Raw genomic sequence first — 19,089 nt, forward strand, 5'->3', positions numbered from 1 at the left:
TTTTTTTTGCATTTTTTTTTCCTCTTAGACACTGTATAAAAGGTAATATAAGGAATGTGTTTGTATTGCAAGAAAGATTTACCATCTGCAACTTCCAGGGTGGCGGTGCAGATGGACTGGCCAGCCTTGTTGGTAGCAATGCACGTATAAGCTCCACTGAACTTCTTTTTAACATCCAACAGGATTAGACTGTGATGCATATTGGAACTGGCAAGCTTATACCCAGGAGTGTCTGGTTTGATCCACAGGATGTCTTCTCGAGACTCTTCTTTCAGCCAAGTAATAGTTGGTGGTGGATGTCCTGAAGGAAAATCAACACAGTTAGCCTTAATTTTCCTAATGGCGTTCCTTCTTTACAATTACGAGCTGTGCTGTCAATAAATGCTATTTTGATCTGTTTCCTGATACTTTTCCAACAATAACAGGCGTAATATATAATAAAGGAACATAAATCTTTCTACAGTACCTTCGTAAGGCCATAACACTTTTTTTGGAAAATTTATGGGTTTTATCCTACAGGAAAATGGGAGTAGAGATGAGTAAAATGCTTTTCTGTAAAGCACTTAAAGTCTCTTACAAAGCTGGGAGTAGAGTTCCAGATGTTAGACACAGAAGATGAAATTACAATGACTTGGGTGAAAGAGAGTCTAGAATGTGTCATGAAGTTATGCAATTTAAGCATTATGCAGAGAGACAAAGCATTTATCCACTTACCTTCAACTTTCACTGACAATGTGATGCTTGCACCTTTTTTCACCTTTTTATTAGTAAATCTTTCTAGGAACCTTGGTGGTATCAGCTGCTCGTGCTCTGAAAATGATATTATTGATGAAATATGGTGACATGTTCTTACGTGAGTTTAAACTAATGAAAAATTCATTGGGCTTCTGGTATCACCTGCTACGGCTTCACTCACCCGTTTCTGATGGCTCTTCTTTCTCATCAGGATCTGTAACACAAGGAGAAAAAAAATAAAATGACAAATACCTTTCTGCCCATGGGTTGAAGGAAGAAAAGAAACAGTGACTCCAAGGGATTACTCCTTGGAGGAGATATTGCATAGAAATGTTTTATAAGAGGCCCTCAGTTTTAATAAATTGAGCAATTAATGAGGTTAGGCAGGAATGAAGTGTAGATTTATCAGAAAACAATGGCATGTCTCATCTTCGGGAAACACAGTAAATTTATTGATGAACCAAAATTAAAGCAAGTCATCTTTTACCTACAGACTTGATTTAGCTTGGGTAGGCTTTCTTGAGAAAAATAACTCTATAAAATAACTGTATAAAATGGGAAAAAAAAAGCCACCAGAGTAGAAACAAGCAGCTGCCAAAAATAGTCCAATACCCACCTTTGACTACCAGCCGGGCAGACGAATACGCAGAACCAGCAGAGTTGATGACAAATGTGGAATACTGGCCGGCATCTGCCTTAGTGACGTCACGAATTTCCAGTGAGTGGAATTCCCGTTTATCAGTCTTCAGGATGCGATCCGAGGCCTTTAACGGTTGTCCATTTTTGAACCAATAGAGCCGAGGCTGTGGGTACCCTGCAAGGAGCAGTTACAGACACAGAGAACAGAATGAATTGGCAACACTGATCCGGGAGCATCTCCTTCTGAGCAGGAGCAAGGGAATCTCTCAGCTCTGCCCAGGGCTGCTGTTTCAAGGATTTACCCAATTAGGAATGGCTGCAAATTGGTGAAATTCTATTTATCTGTTCACGTTTCTTGTCTCTTCAGTTTTCAGCACTTCCCATACTGTTTGCATTTTGGAAATGTAACGCTTGAGTCTGATTTGCGATGAACACAAAGAGAAAAGTTGAAGCCAGAATGTTTCTTACCAATTTTGTAGGTAGAAAATAGAAGAATCTCTATTTGTTCCTACCACATTTAACATCAGGAGGACGTTTTTTTGCAGTTTTGAGGTTGCAGCAACCAACTCCCTTCATAGAGTAAGGCAAGGTCAGAACCGATTCATTTATTAAACAGAATAAAGGACCCTCTCGCTATCTTTTTTTATTCCTTATTGCTCCTCCATAACTCATGTGCTCAGAGAGTTACAGGACTACAGCCTGCAATAGTGCCTGGAGACATGGGCAGAGAATGAGACACTTAATCTGTCCAAGTCTGCTACAAATGTCAATGTTCATCAGCATCAACACATTCTTCTAGCTGGCTTGTGCAAAACGAGGTGCAAGATGCAAAGACTGGAGGCATAGTAGCAGAAGAACGTGTTGGAAAACCTTGTCCTGCACTTCAACCTGACGGCAGACCTGGGAGGACTGACAGTGCTGTGGGCTCCCCTCACCTTTCACCTTCAGGTGGAATTTAGCCAGTGATGCTCCTGGTGCCACGTGAATATCGTGAAGCTCATCGAAGATCTGAGGCAATTGTCCCTCCTCAGAGGTAGATTCCTCCTGTTCTCGGCTAAGAAGCAATAAGAATAAGGTCAGCAAGCCAGAAAAAAAGTTAGGAATCAGAATCACCTGTTTCAGGTTCATTCAGTCTGTGGGTTTTGTCACCATGATTCAGCACCACATGGCATTAAAATTAATGGTGTGATAGTGTGAAGAAATAGCCAGGCTAGCCTGAAGGCAGCCAGAGCAGGTTTGCACAAGATGAATGTCTAGATGCTGCAGTTATTGCACCTCAGCTGCTCTGGTTGTTCCTTTATGACATTAAATTGGTCCTGCTAGATACAGCAAAACCGGGCTTGACATAAATATCCATATTGATCTTCTCAAGACAGAGGCTGGAAAGAGCTATAATTTAATGTTTTTACCTTGAAATATATTCTTTGGCACTGTAGTAAGAAGATGTCTCTGTCGCATCTGCTGCTGTCTCGTAGTCCGTGCTGGTCACTGTTTAATGGTAAAGGAAATGTTTTCTATAATCTGAGCTTTGAAGTTATTTTTCTTGTAGTTTCCCTACTAATCTGAGTGACTGGCAGGTTGGTTTCACACTGCTACTGCAGCAGGATCCTACACGTCCCTGGATTATGGAAAACACCACTGTTCATCTTAAAAGCTTTTCTCTGAGTCTTGACCTAGAGTTGGCAAAGCCAATCAAACCCAAGAGGTTTGCAAGTGAAATTTTTTGCAGACAACGCATATGCTGTGTTTTTTTTTTTTTTAAAATGAAAATGGTTTAAATTTTGAAAAGAAATTATTTATCCATCTCTCAGCGGGATCCCTTCCCTCAGTTTTTCTACAGTGATTTTGAGACTTACAGTCCACGCGAAGCTCAGCCTTGGTTGAAGCAACTCCCATGTTGTTTTCAGCAAGGCAACGGTAAACGCCCATGTCAGTGGGGACCACCGCAGTGATGATCAGCTGATGGCAACCTTCCTGGTCCTCATTGATCATGTAGTGATCATTTTCTTCAATAGCTTTCCCATCCTTGAACCAGCGAACCGTGGGGAGTGGTTTGCCAACGACAATGCAGTCAAAGCTGACTGGGTATCCATCCTGCACCTCTTGGTTTTGGAGCTCAGTCATGAACATGGGAGCTGAAGTCAGGGTAGTGAGAAGAGAAGAAAGGAAAAACTTGGTTGTGTTAAACATATATTTTAAGAGCATTGCTGCCCAGCGCCTGAAGAATTCTGCTTTCTAGGGTTTTATTTTTAATTGCTGAGTGATGTCTTTTCTCTATGAAAACAGTCAAGAAGAAATTCTCTGACAAACGCTATGAAAATATGCCATAACACTGTAAGCACTGCAATATCACAGATGCAAACTGTCCACTGCCTCTGTTCCTCTCCTTGCTGAAATGTCTTTTGTCCCTCAGGACTGTTCTGAAAACCATTTCATTTATTTAAGTATAATAATCATAGCTTTTATGGCCATATTATTGTAGTAATACTGTAGTATTTGTGAAAAGCAGCTTTGTAAGTAAGTCAATAATTTGCAAATCCCTCCTTCATCATTGACCTCCTTCCTTTCCCTCAAAATGGAAAAGAATAACAAATTAATCAGTTTTGGAAAAAGTGCTACATTTTCAGAAAAAATATCTGCACCGAATGAAAAACAATGGCTTTTTGGAAGGTATTCATGAGCGAAAATGTAATATTCTGACCTGCTCCAGCTGTTTTTTCCAAAAAAGAGACAGATTTCCTTCACCTACCAGTATCAGAAGTCAGCAAAGGTGGTGGAGGTCTCACTAATGACGGCGCAAACTTCCCGTGTGCAGGTGGTGTTGCTTTGCCAATCCGCAATTCAATTTTTTTAGGACCTTGTTCCAAAATGTCAATCTCCACAGGAATTCCCAGAGCACCAAACATCTCCCTGAATCGGGTAGCAGCACTTTTTGCCTCAGACAAGACTTCGAACTTGATATAGATGTACTGGTCGTCCTCACGATACGTCTGATGGTCGACCACCTCTATGTCCCCTTCATCCGCACTGACAAAGAGCTCTTCCTCCACATCGGATATCTCTGTTGAGATCTTGGCCCTGAAGAGTCTATGAAGTCTCCTTCCTGCTTTACGGAAAGCATCATCCAGCTCACTGCCAGACGAGCTCTCTGTCTCGCTGTCAGTGCTTTGCTTAACTCGCTTCTCCTTAAGAAGGACTTGAGGCTCCTGGGTGCCAATAACCACCTTAGCACTGTGTGAAACCTTGCCAAATTTATTGGATGCCTCACAGGTATATTTACCAGCATCTTTCCTGTCGAGGCCAGTGATAATCAAAGAGCAGGTCCCATCACTGTAATTGTCTATGTGATAGTAGCGACCATCTGAAAGCTCTTGCCCATCTTTCAGCCAACGGACTTTCATATCAGTTTTGCTGTGGGCCACGCACTCAAGCTGGAGAGTGCTTCCAGGTTCACCAGAGAAGTCTTTGAACGTCTCAGAAAACACTGGGCACTCTTGCTGCTTGATCTCTTTCCTGACTTTATAGCCTTTGAAAGCAGCTTGGATCTTCACAGCAGCCTTGTTCATGGAAGGATCATCTAAATCTGGCATTTCTGGTTCAGCTGGCTTAGCAGCTGGGGCAGCCACAACAGTCTCCACACTGGATTTCTCCCACTGTTTCCATAATTTGCCCGTGGAGATGGATTGAACCTTGCTAGTAACACTGACACTTTTCTTCCCAGCTTTCTTGAGGTAGTTCACCAGTGAAGGAGTCCCAGCTCTGGACTCATCATCTGAGCTTGTGAAAGAGAAATCTGCTTCTCCTGTCCTAGCTAGCTCATCGCACGTCGAGTACTCCTCTGAGTAATAGTGAGACATCTCCGCTTCCTCCCTCCTCAACTTCTGAAGCTTCTCGTCCTCTTCAGGCACCTCGCTGATGGAATCCAAGGTGGGCTCCCGGCTCATCCGGCGTTTCTTGGCCAGGGCTTCCCACAGGAGGTGAAGGTCTCCCTCCTGAGCAGCCTCAGGGGGCAAGCTGGGCTGGACATGGCCATCCACGAGCTCTTCTGGTTGGCTTGCAGGGGGTGCTTCCCTGGCGACTTCCTTTAGCATTGTCACTGTGGGAACTGAGGACAATTTAAATTGATAAGACATTAAAAGTCGGTGAGAAAAACCTCTGAGAAAGCACATGGAAATGTTATTCCAAAGCCAGGGAGAAGACTGTCACTGGTACTTAATTAAGCATTTGGATGTGGTCCTAAGCAACTTGTTCCAGGTGACCCTGCTTTGAGCGGGGGAGTGGACTACACTATTTCCAGAAGTCTTCTCCAACCTCACAGAACATGGCTAAACAACTTTATTATCATTTACTTCCTCACAAATTTTAACCCAATAAATAAATTTCTGCCCCTTTTGAATGTTGCAGTCAATGACTACTGGTTAAGACTGACAGTGGAGCCTGGAAAGCTACTCAAGACTCATTTTACATCAAGACAGAGCTTCACTGACTGCCTTGAACAGATCTCCAGTGCTTACAATGGCAGCTGAGGCTCCCACCTCGTATGGAGCTGTCTGTCTGTAGATACTTTGGTTCAGATGTGTCTAAGTCTGAAGGTTGTGACTCAACCTCTGGGACACACTGACTTGCCTCTGCATAGTGCCCAGTGCCATCTGAGATGGTGGTCTGGGACACCCACATTTGTCTCTTGGATAAAACACGGGACCTATGAGTGCTCTGTGTCCCTCTGGAGAAGGAAATAGAGGCTGGAGGGGAACATCCTCAAGTGCCTCAGTGGCACTAGATGCCTGATACCATGAAGAACATATGAAAAAGTCTTCACTTTCTGCAGTGGTAGTTGAAGGCCAAGGGGGGTACCTGAAGGAATCTCAAGAGGCACCAGAAACCCTTGCAGAGACAACTGTGTCACACCTGAAATATTTGACTCAGGAAAATCTTACCTGAGAAGCTCAAAGCTGTTAGGGATTCAGAAACTGGGCACATAGCGATTCTTTGTGGATTTCAGACACATCTTGTAAAAGAAAATGAAATCCAGCCCAAGCTATGGAGCTGCCCCTAGATGCCCACAAGCTGAACTAATTTAACATCACAGGAATGCACTCTCTGTACCTTCAAGACACAAGCTGGCAACAGATTTGACTTCAGGAGAAACCATGCAAGTGTATGTGTCCTGATCTTCAGGTTTAAATGCATGAATAATGAGTATCTGTTTTTTCCCATCAGAGAGGATCTCATATCTCCCTCCAGCTTGTATTTAATTGAACCATGTCACTCTGTCTTCGGTTTCACTGGATAATTCACACTCCAAGCGAGCCACCTCCCCTTCTGAGACTGATCCTCCCACCAAAGGATGGGTGACTGTAACTGTAGGCTCTGTAATTGCAAAAAAAAATAGAATTAACACAAAGAATATATCATAACCTGGCTTTAAGGCCCTTGAGGTCACTCTAAAATATCCAAGCATCTCATCCTTCATTTATAGATTCTTTAGCTGTTGTACACAATCAAAGAGAAAGAGAAAAAAACAACATCCAAAGTTTGCACTTCCAATGATAGTATCAAAATAACTGTACAAGCTCTCCCAGCAATTAAACGAGCTCCATTTAAATATATTCATGCACAAGTGGTTGCATTTTTCACATTCCTGTGTTTATTTGCTGGTCTTCATTTACCCATCACCAGTAATCAAGCAGTCCTACAGCTTCTAGAAGATCTGAATATTTAGAGCTGAGGCAATTCTGAAGTGAGGCAAGAAACAAATAATAAAAAGAATAAAAAAGGAATTATTAAAAGCAGCGTTCATCACAATCTTGAAAGTTTAAAAAAAAAGTATGTACATATTTATACTAGTTTAGGAAGAATAAAAATTCTTAAAAAAAAACCCACATAAAGAATTTAAAAATAAAAATATTCTTTCTTCTTTGCTTTGGAAAGACACTTTCCAGGGACAGGCTGTTTGTACAGCAGCAATACTCAAAATGAAGTCAAGACAAATACATTAAACGTGAAGCTGTTGACTGGGACAGTTGATCTCCCAGGAGCAGGATGCTCCTGAGCATGATCTGCCCCTTGGCACATTTCACCGGGGTGAGAAGGCTGCTGCCCAAAACGCCTTGGGTTTGTTGGAGACTAAGTCAGCATATGCAGAATTATCAGGGTCCACCTGACACCCTAAAAATTGTTATGTCATTAAAAAGCCGTATTATTATTGCTATTGTTGTTGTTATTATCATCATCATCATCATCACTTGTAATAATTTGTTGGGCACTCAGCTATCACAGAAAGAGTTGCAAGAAAAGAAAGACTGAGGGAATGGCTCCCCATCCCACTGTAGCTTCCAAAGTTTCACCAACAGACAGCATAAAAACTGTGTCCTCCAGCATTTCTTTGCAGAGGTTATTGAAAAATATGCAAAAGATACAAGAGAGAAAGATGGGTGAAGAAGACAACACTGTCCACCCACTGCACTGGTGCCAGGCTCCGGGTTACCCCAAATGCATGCCCCCTTTGACTCATTCCACCTAACTCCACCAGAAAAGAAACTTGTGGTGACCAGACCACACATGGGTGCAGTGCAGGCTGCAAGACAGCTTGAGGCAGTTCGGAGAAAGTAAATGTTGCGCACTAACAACACTGCAGGTTTTGCCCATGGCAGCCCAGAACAATTTCCCCAGGCTCTTTCTCCTCTGTTGTGTTGGCAGCAAAGCACTGAAAGACGTTGCAGAGTTGAACTCTTCCAGGAGATGCCTGGAACAGGTGAAGCGGGCATGCCATGCGAAACACAAGGTCTACAGGAGCTTGCAGTCCTCCACGGGGGCATTTCTCCATTCTCACCTATCCGCACCATCTGAGGGAAGTGCACCGGCTCGCTGGCCCCGACTTTGTTTATAGCCGAGACGCGGAATCTGTAGGTTTCACCCGGGGTGAGATTGTCCACCATAAACTCCGTGGTTTGAATAATGCCCTTGCTGCAGGACTGCCAGCCAATACCTGGGATTTTCCTCTCCACGTTGTAGCCTAGGATGTCAGAACCGCCGTCGCTCAACGGCTTGTACCAAGACAGAGTTACAGAGTGGCTGTCCTTACTTAAAACTTCTGGTTCTTCTGGTGGATCGGGGTGGGCTGAAGGCACAACAGAGGTCCCGTGATATACGACATGAGCAATAATGCTTTATACTAAAACAACCAATGTCACATATTGTGATTTTCTTCCTGCTGCTTTGTCACACCTAGCTCAAAATAAATACGACCCTACGCCGTCCGTATAATCAAAGAACTCAACTAAAACTGAAGCATATTTTGGCTTTGCTCATATTTATTTCAGGTCTGGCCTTCAGGGAAATCAAGTTATTGTTGAACTCAGAGCAACTCTAGTAATTTAATAGCAAGTCACCCAATTCCTATGTGATTGCTATGTATGTCGTGGCATCAGGCGATAATGAATAAATACATAATGGGAATGGTCTGATGTCCCACCAAATTGGCTACTGATGATCATACTCAGTACAACGGAAGATTTTCCTCACCTAATTTACACTTCAGCTTGGAAGACAGAAGTAATTCTTTCAGTCTTCAAGTTCAAGGCATTTACCAAGTAAAAGACCTGCTACAATGTGCCAGTCCAACAAATTAAAGGCAAATAAGGTCAATAGCCAGTTCTTTAATTCCAGACACCAAAAAAAATCTTCCTTTTCACACAACATAAAAGCGTCTTTTCTCTATTTTCAGCCAAATTTCATATAGAAAGCCTGTCAATGGGACGAGTTTTGAGGATAGTATTTTGCAGTTCCTAAAATACAGGTGCCCGAAATAATATTGATTTAAATCCATTTTTTTTGTGTGTGTGGAAATGACTGAGATATATCAGAGATCTTTCAAGTCTCGGAAATCACTGAACAGACAGATTCCCCGTTATGCTTTAAAGGAGGGGTGGTCAATCAGAGGCTCCTGAACATCTCAAGTACACTGTGCAACTAGAACACGTTGCAATCCTCTCGTAACCATTACTGGGGTTGTGCTGGTGTGACCATTGCTGGGTCACCCGTCTGTCCCACTGTGGGAAGGAGCCAGACCTTGAGTTCTGGAACAGACATTGACAAGTCATTGGTCTAACCCACCCCACAAGGGAATTGGGAAACTATCATCTTTTCTAATTGTGAAGTACTTCTAGAGCTATTAACTCTTGCATCTCTGAAGTACACGATGTGTGTTTTATGGGTGTCACCCACACGAAGATGTTAATACACAACTCATTAATCTGGAAAACTGGTTGCCCTCCACTTGAGTAGATGAGCAGATGTCAAAGGGTCCTCTTCTGTCCTGCCTAATTTTTCTACTTGAATTCTAGTTCAGCTGCCCACTGTGTCCCCATGTTTGTTGAGAGTGATGTTGAACTCTGAGTAATTTGATTTCCAATAGATTCCATGTTACATTTTACAAATGACTGTGGCTAAAGAAAGCTGGTGAACATCTCTACCATTGCTAGCCTGATATGATTTTCTTCTGATGAGCTGAACTGATTCTGGCCAAAGAACAAGTTGCCCAGCAGCATCTTCTCAAACTAAGAACGCTAGCTTTGGACATACTAGGCAAAGAGAAAAGAATCAGTGTAAAGATTAGGGAAGTCAATGTTGTAGCTCAGTACCAAAGTCTGAGATTTCAAGTGTCACTGGGCTAGAATGATGGATACTTACCTATCACAGATAGCTTGGCTGATGCAATTGCTTCCCTAGAAGCAAAGGTCACCTCTCCAGAATGATAGGGTTGAGCTTTCTTCAGAATAAGTTTATATTTGTTTCCATCTGCTTGGACTTCCCAGTCCTCACCCGACTGAATCTCTACGTCATTACTATACCACGTGACTTCATTAACTGGCACAGCTTCACTTAGAACACAGCTGAACGTAGCTTTGTGCCCTGGAGAGACTTCCACATCTGTGAGAGGCTGCAAGATTTGTAGGCGCCATCCTACGGATAAAAACAGCTAATCAACCCCCTCAGTTACAGAAATGAATACAGATAAAATGATTTTGTGATCATTTATGTTGAAGCTCTGGATAGTCAGACCTCAGAGGTCAAGGAGGTCATTAAAAGGGAGGTTATGTGCATCAGTAGAACAGAAGGTATCACGGCAGACTGAAACTTTCTAGAACTTTCAGGAGGAGAAACCAACGTAGCAACAATACTTGTCTTTCGCAAGAAGCAGAAATCCGCAATTGAAATACCATGCTATGACTGAGGGTGGCTGTTAAACTTTCAGGAGGAAAAACCGACCTAGCAACAATATTTGTCTTTCCCAAGTAGCAGAAATCCCCAATGGAAATACCATGCTATGACTGAGGGTGGCTGTTCTTGTACTCTGTAAGGGATTCTGAACCCTGCAGGCGTCTCCAGTGATAATGTGAAATACAAGGATATAAAGATAAAACTAAGAGAACTCTCATTTCTAGAGCCTTCAAGTGCTTATAAGCACAACTCAACTCATCAGAATAATGCCAACTGTAAGGCAGTCACTTGCTGCTAACTCATTGCCAACCAATGCTGCTTAGATCCACGTCACGCGTATGGAACAAGGGAAAAAAGGAAATTGCAAAACATCATCTATTTCTTACATAAGTAGAAGAAGGTTTAGGTAAGAAGAAAGTAACATATGCCCCTTTGCCTCTCTGCTACTTGTCAGATTTTCCTGGTTCACGTGTCTTTTTCAAACAGAAATTTAGGGCCCCCCACGCACAAGAGCTCGAATTACCTTTCACCGTAAGGAAGGCTGAGGTCACCGCGTCGCTGCACATAAAAGTCACCCTGCAGCTGTCCTGGGGAGTTAGGTTCTTCAGCAGCAGCAGATGCCTGCGCCCATTTTCGAAGTAAACCATCTCAGTGTTTTCTGTGGTTTTGGCAGGCTCGTCGTCAATCAGCCAGTTGTAATTGTAGCACTCGGGCTTGGAAAGGTAACATTCAAATAGGGCTTCCCCTCCTTCCACAGCTTCCACATTTTCCAAGCCCTGGACGATGCTGTTCTTGGCTAGCAAAGGAGAACAGCGAGCAGTATTAATTGTTTGGCCACGCACATCTGAATTTTAACAAGCCTTGGAGCACTGGATGATTCCCACTGCTGGAAAGCTAATGGAAAACTTGTGGATGGAAACTGTGTTTGTAGGCTTAGTTTTTAATTTCAACCACACTCTGACAAAAGACTATATTGGAAAACATTTTGTCTAGTGATAAAAATAACAATAAACCTCTAGGACTTCTAGCATTTCATCTAGACTTTCTCCAGAAACCTGACCTCTCTTTTTACAAATAACGAAAAGAAAATGTTGATGTTCACGAGTCAGGACAATAGTTGATAAGAAGATAAAAGTATGATCAAAATTCCTTCTGTCCCACAGCAGGAAACATTTCCCACAGATCTCCCAGGCAGTGCAATGATCATAGTAACAGGGGAGATGTGAATCCACTGAGAGCTCATGATAAAACTCTTACTAACTTCCATGCAAAGCAAATGTGAGAAAATATAACAGCTGGCAAAGCTATAATGACCGTCACCAGAGGTAACAGCACATTTGCAAGTCTGCCTCTAGGAAACATGCGAAAAATTTAAATCCACATTAACAGCATTTTGAATAGTGAATTTCTCAATTATTACAAAAGCTCTGTAATAATTTCTCATGCGTGTGTGGTGAATTGTGTGGTCAGAAATGTGCAGGGGTCTATACATTCCATTTGCTCATGGAGTCATGCATCAGTCAACCTTGGTACATAAGCAATCAGCCCGATGCAAAAGTCAGCGTGGGCTGGTGCTTGTGAATATAATTCATGTTAGACCAGATATGTGGACAATTTACATGCACAACAGTGGGAACACACACCTGTGTAAATATGGTTTACACAAATACCATACAATGGTCAGCATGATCTAGAATATAATCCCAAAGCCCTGACATTTCTGTCTAGACCTTTATAACCATTATCTGGAACTGTTCTTGGTGGAGGGGAGAAGAAAAAGTGCTGCAAATCTATTTAATAGCAAAAAAAATCACCTCAAAATAGGAGTTGCTAAAAAAAAAATCTGTATTTTATAGCATTTGTATCTATGGAAAACAATGAGGGGCTTATAAATGTTTGGGAAATGTATAATTTTATTAGAACAAACCGAAGATGTTTATTTTTACACTTCTGGAACACTGGTTTCCCTAACTATAAGAAGCAGACAGCTGCAAATCCTATCTCCTCTGGGATGCTTTTAGATTATGTTCATTAACATCTTTTTAAATCCCTAAAATGGAAAGTGCTTATCAATTTAGAAGAACATTGTAATAAATAATACCTTGCTCCTCTGTATGAGCCACTCTTGTTAAGCAAGAAGGCATAACTGCTTAACAAACCACAAATATACAGAAATCAAATCAGAACCCCTGCCTTTGCTGATCACACTAATTCACTTGCTGATCCAAAACAATAATTTCATATACAAAAAAAAGAAGAAACTTCACTATAAAAATCCTAAGCCTACTGTCAATATTTTTATATGCTGTTTCTGAGGGCCCTCACAAAAGCTTATGCCAAAGTGAGAAGGTAATTCCTGAGTGATCAGTATTGAAATAAGCCAAATGTCAAGCTACCTTAGCTTGGCTGAAAATAAAATGAAATTCCACACTATCCAACAGCTACAGGTCTTAAGGCACACTGTGTGTAAAAAGCACTCTGCAACAGCAAAAAGTACTCTTATTATTCCTTCAGACCAACATTACATCTGTGATTTTACAGTAATGCGCCGGGACACATCCCATGGCACTAATATTCCAATTTGTTGTAGAAGAGGGATGATGTGTAAGCGGTGTAATAAGCAAGCGTTAATTAGAACTAAGCTCCAGCGAAATGCTACAGTTTCGTATTCAATTCCCATTAACTCCTGACTCTTTTAGTCATTGTTATTAGCGCTGGAGTGAACCAAAGAGCTGATGTGTCACTTATTGTGAGGTGCTGCCATGGTTTTTCCACCTCTTTTATCTGGAACCCATGATAGTCTTCCTCTTTGGCTGGAAGACCTCACCTTGAACATCAAGTGCAGCCATCACTTTAATGCCTTCAGCTTCACAAGAATAGATGCCCGTGTCTTCTGGGACCGTAGGTTTAATTTTTAACATGCTTACATTCCAGTCCTGATCGATAATCACTCGCTGCCCATCTGCATGTATTTCCTGATCATTTTTCTTCCATATGGCGTGTACTGGCCTAGAATACTGGCATATGAACTCTGCTGTGCCATCTTCATCAACAGTTATATCCTGCATGGGACTGACCACTTCAATGGTTGGATCTGTTAACCAACACGGCAGGAAGGACATGCATTAGTGCATCCTCATGGAAATTGCAACTTGGAGATATTTATTTTTTGACAAGCACAGAGCCTGTGGGGAGCAAGCAGAGTGACCATGCAAGCGGGAAGCTGACCGAGCACATCAGGGATTAGCAATTCAGTCTGTGCTTGTGCCAGCATCAAGCAGGATTGAAGCAAAATCAGCGCATTAGAATGTAACTATCACACTGGAAAACAGGCCACCAGCAATTAAGGCTCATGCTTTAACAGTCCTGAATATGAGCTTCTGTGCAACACATCTACTCGTATTGCCTCCAGGTTTCCTCCCAGCGTTGCTGAGACTCCCCTAGACAAGGAAGCACTGGATGTGAAACACTTTAGCTTCCCAAAATGTGGCAGGAGTGTGGGTCTGAGATGGAAGAGCTCAATGGATGGGCTGCCATGAGCGGTTCCCTGTAACACTTAACCTCACACAGCAATAGGGAAATGCCACAAACTCTGCTGGAGGCTCCTTGTATGAGCAAACTGCAACCATTCATTGGAAAGAAGGGGAATACTCAAATGCAAATACTCCCTGTTCTGTCGTGGTGGTAGCTCTAGGTCAAGAGTCATTGGCAACACAAGGAGCAAAGCCTGAGGATAACTGTAACTAAAAAAAGCACTTCACAGGAGACAGGAACTTGTTTTTATTAACCATGTATTCCTCCGCAGAATAGACATTGGGGAAAAAAAATACGGTTTCCTTTACAGTAGCCGATGTGGAGATGCAGCATGAACCATTGCAATTTCAAATTGAGAGCCCGTAAGATACTGGGAGCAGCTGGATACACAGCTCCTCTGAAGGAGGCAAGATCCATGAGATTCCTTTTAACTATCTGGTCTTTCTTTTAAAATATTAGTTTGGCTTCTCAAGAGGCAGCTGTAGAAAACAGTAGATATATCTAACCTCAAAATATTGTGAGCTTCCAAAGCAGCCAAAGAGTCCCTCTTGAGACAAAAAATTGGACCACTCACATACAACTGCAACGTATATGTTGAAAAGAAAAATCTCAATGGGATCTGAAAATGGAAGTCTCTTAGCAAAATCCATCTCAGCACAATTATGTCAACTCCTCCAAAAAATGGATATGGCTTCAAGATGATGTAAAAATATGGTAATCAGAGAAAGATGACGTACATTCTATCTTTTAAAAAATTTTTCTGATCACAAGCCAACTAGAATAAACTACACAATCTCTGTCTTGAATTCTCCTCTTGAAACTACTGCATCAGGTTGAGGATTTGAGGTGATACCGGCAGACTTGGGAAATAGATAGTTTTGCAAATGTCTTTTGGAAAGCCGTTGCAAGGCTTGATCCTGCTCCGTGTGTCTGCACATGTGTTTATGGAAAGGAGGCACCAATGGCAGAGCATGGAGAAGTTTCGGTTACACCAGGACTGAAGAAGCAAGAAGGTGTCTGTGCAGATGACAAAGATGCAGACGTGCTCCTTGCATCAAATGTCACCTGTGGTCCTGGAGAAGGAAGGTGTCCTGGTTCCACTGCCCTATGGCCACTGTTAGCCTGAGACCTTGCTGGCCCCTTGCAGAACGGCAGAAAGCTGCTTGGGATTTAGGAGCCAATGTGTCCCCTGAGGCCTGTAATTCTCACCTTGCACAAGAGAAGAAGAAGAAGGCGGCAGCTCCTTCAACCTTTTCCATTTCCCTCCTGCCCCTATGAGAAGATGCTGTCGTGCTGGGTCACTGTAGGAATGTAGTTGTAGGGTAATGATATTGTGAAGGCCCAACAAGAAAAGCTGTCGTGAGATCTCACTTACAGAATATAACCAGTTACAAGCATGCCTTGAAATAGGAGAATGGGCTGCATGGAGCAGTGAGAAAGACAGCTCGTTCCTTGGTGAAGAGCAGGTCATGGATAGCTAGACAAACTGAAACACACCTAGTTCAAAGACAGGTCTATTTTTAAATTTCTGGACAAAATCAAGTGTATGACATTGGCTGTTAATACAGGCACAGCTAGAAATTAAGTAGTGGGTTTTGCTTTCTTATTCAATCAGGTGTTACTGAGAGCAGTGTGACTGGGGCATTTTTTAAAAACCTTCCTAATCCTAACCCAATTATAGTCATATAAGACTGTGATTCAGGTTCACATTAAAGAAATTTTGCCTTAATGTAAGCACAAACTATCCATATACATATGTGTACAAGCATGAGCTGTGGAGTCAGACTAGATGATTTCCAGAAGTCCCTTACAACGTCAGTGATGCTGTAATTCTGTGAAATGAAAGCTTCTCATGAACTCTTTATTAGAATACCTAATGATGCATTTATTTTTATTTTTAATTTATGTTTTAGGAGTCCTCTGCCTAGAGAGCTCAGAACCAGGTTCTGTCTCTGAAAATGTGAAACCGAAAAATTGATACAAATGGACATGGCATTTGTGGAGTTTGCACACTGTGTTGCTGCTGCATCATTCTGATCTTAGGAAGAAATGATCTGGCATTTTATCTTTGCAGAGTTAAAGTTTCTGAATGTACAAGGGACACACTGCAGAAGGAGACATCAACTGTTGACTACAATTCCATATGCTGGATCATTGCTGTTATGGTAGACAGTTGTAGCATGGGGGTAGCATTTAGTAAAGAACTCTTAATATCTCCATACATATAAATCCCTTTTCCAAGCAAGGAATAAGTGTCACTTTTGTCTGAAAAATAACAACTTTTCCCAATAGCTACAAAAAACTGAATATGAAGGACCTTTCACATCAGGTGAAACAGCAACCTCGACCTTGCAACCCTTTCTTACCCGAAGTCTGGAGCTCAGTGTTATTTGCGGCGTGTGGCTACCCTTACCAAATAAGAAAAATACTTATTCAACAGACCAGAAAGCTTTGCTAGAGCACTGACGATCATTACTCTTCCGGCAGTCAACAAAGGAGGCGTGTTTTGTCACTGTGTTAGCCCAATATCACGTACCCTTTGATTTCCAGAAAGAGCTCTGGAGCCATCGATATAACAGCTTGCCTTGGGAACATACTGAGCTCAGCACTGGCAGCCTAGCTATGGAACAGCACAGTGGTAATTTTTTTATTTCCCAGCTGCATAATATTTTGTAATATTAAAAAACAGTTGAAGGAGGGACAAAAAAATGTCAGGCACTACCACAGTGGTTTGTGTTCAGTTCTACCTAGACATCAGGTGAAACAGAAACCTCGACCTTGCAACCCTTTCTTACCCGAACCACTCAAAAAAATCAGTGTGGTTGTACCTATAAGGCTTCTGACGTGGATCTGGGTGACTTGCAGAAGTGGAGGGTTGCAGGAGATAGAAGAACTGAAAGGATTTAGTAAGGGTAGCCAGGAAGGCAGAAGCACGAGCGCACTGAGCAAGTCCAGAGGTGGGCACGTGTGTCTTTCTAACAATGAAATACCTTTGACTAATAATTTAGCTGAAGATATAAGAGACCCAGCTCTGAAGGTGACAGTGCCCGAGTCGTGGCACGCCACGTCATTTAAGGTTAAAGTGTGGATCATCCCGTTCTGCTCAGAGATTTCAGTCACAAAGTTGTTGTGAAGGGGAGATCCATCGAGCCACCACTGCACGTTCTTCACGCCTGGGTGCGAGAGCTCGCAGGTGAACGTAGCTGACTCGCCCACAAAGACATCTGTGTTCTTTAAACCAGAAACTATGACCGCTGCTTCTTCTGTATAACAGAGCAAGAGAAGGTGCCAAAGGAAAACAAAAGCATAAACATATACATGTCGCTTTCTTCAGAACTATCCCAAGCAACAGTGCAAGCTGTCCAGGAGAGTAAATCTTGTAATGCTGTTCCAGGAGGGGGGGAAAAATAAAAGAGCTTGAATTGTTTTTAAGAGATTTGTAAGGAAACTGCTCCATAACCAGGTCATGACTGGCTCTCCTGTGGTTGCAAACATCTGCACTGACATTGTATGAGGTGGGAGGCAGAGGCAGCTTAAGGTTTAAATGTTTAATAAAAGAGTAATAAGAATAGCAGCAGATAGAAGCTGTAATCGGTAATAACAAGAATTTCAGTATTTTTTACAGCCGCTGCTGCCAGCAAATAGTTTTTCAGCAGTACTACCATCCGCAGTATGGTCAGTACTTTGAACTATCTTAATTTACAAACATTGGTCCAACCGCAGCCTGGATGCAAGCATTTATATCTTTGCTGAAATCAAGAAATGAATGACTGGACTTTCAGGTGTTTGTGTCTGAAACAAGTTTGGCCAGCTACTGTCAAAGATTTTGGAGTCTGGCCAGTTACTGTCAAAGATTTTGGAATAAGAAATCCAGGCAGCAAGATCAGAGCGTTTCCACCACGTTTTGCCTTACCTTGCACGTACACAGAACCTGTGGTGATCTCGTATCCCGTGCTACAGGTATAATCTCCACAGTCATCGGGCTCTACACCATGGATGATGAGCTCAGCGACGCTACCTTTCAGCTTCATCTCGTACTTGTCACTGGGCTGAATGACCACCCCTCCTTTTCTCCACTCGACGGGGGCGCCCGGCTTGGAGATCTCACAGTGCAGGACAGCTGTTCCCCCTTCTTCAGACTCCACATTCTTCAGCTCCTCGTTAAACAGCACAGGTAGGACTGCGGTGGAGAAGCAACTGCATCAGTGACAGTGTTCAGATGTGAGAATCTCGATTGCAACTTCTCTGACTTGATAGTTTCCATCTTTCTGAACCAGAACTTCCCTGCCCAGAGCAGGTGTTTGAGTTGTGCTGTAGCCAGATACTCATGGGCATCGGTTGCTGATACAGTGAGGGTGTCCATTGCTGCTCCACAAAGGATTGCCAGAGGTCACAGGACCTCTAAGGGACTTCACGTGTTCATACACACAATTTTAGGTTTAAGAAGTTAGAGACACCACAGCACCAATCAAGGCATTTGGACGTTTAGTCGCTGAAACCGCATACAGCTGAGTAGGAGCTGGTTACAGGGGCTAGAATTTAAACTTAGCATCTAAAGAGGGCTAGAATTTAAACTTAGCATCTGAAGGGGGCTAAAGTCAGCATCTAAAAGCATGATCTTGTTGCTTTAAAATTAATACAACTGTAAAATCAGTATATGAAAGCATAAAATTAATAAAACTGCAAAATACAAAAATGTAGCCAGTAGAAGAAGACCCATGAATCTTGGGCTACTCAGGTGCCGTTTAAAACGCCCTCGTTGTAGGTGTGGTGAAACACTCCAGTCTCTTCTTGTCAGGTAGCAGGCAAGGTTTTTACCTGCTCTTGTACATATCCCCCATTAGAAGCAGCTGCAGTTTTGCTCCTAGCTCTCCCAGTGAGATCAAAATTGCAACTCCAGGAGTAGAACAGGGTATGACAGACACCAAATTCTTGGAAGAACAAACCCTTTCCCACAGC

General features: G+C 42.5%; 1 protein-coding gene across 1 annotated transcript; it reads right to left on the reverse strand.

The window, feature by feature from the left end:
- Positions 1–82: 82 nt before the first annotated feature.
- LOC104274086 (obscurin-like) lies at positions 83–18,160 on the reverse strand (the record flags this gene model as incomplete). Its single annotated transcript, XM_009869614.1, has 15 exons — positions 18,044–18,160; positions 11,120–11,392; positions 10,066–10,338; positions 8,207–8,494; positions 6,673–6,744; positions 5,082–5,479; positions 4,572–5,021; positions 4,124–4,526; positions 3,231–3,509; positions 2,784–2,862; positions 2,310–2,428; positions 1,352–1,549; positions 917–949; positions 715–810; positions 83–301 (listed from the first exon to the last, which is right to left on the reverse strand). Coding segments are annotated over exons 2-15 (3,031 nt in total), but the record flags the coding sequence as incomplete, so codon positions are not given.
- Positions 18,161–19,089: the final 929 nt, after the last annotated feature.

This window comes from Apaloderma vittatum, unplaced genomic scaffold (assembly GCF_000703405.1).
Source record: "Apaloderma vittatum isolate BGI_N311 unplaced genomic scaffold, ASM70340v1 scaffold15385, whole genome shotgun sequence".
Taxonomy (NCBI): Eukaryota; Metazoa; Chordata; class Aves; order Trogoniformes; family Trogonidae; genus Apaloderma; species Apaloderma vittatum.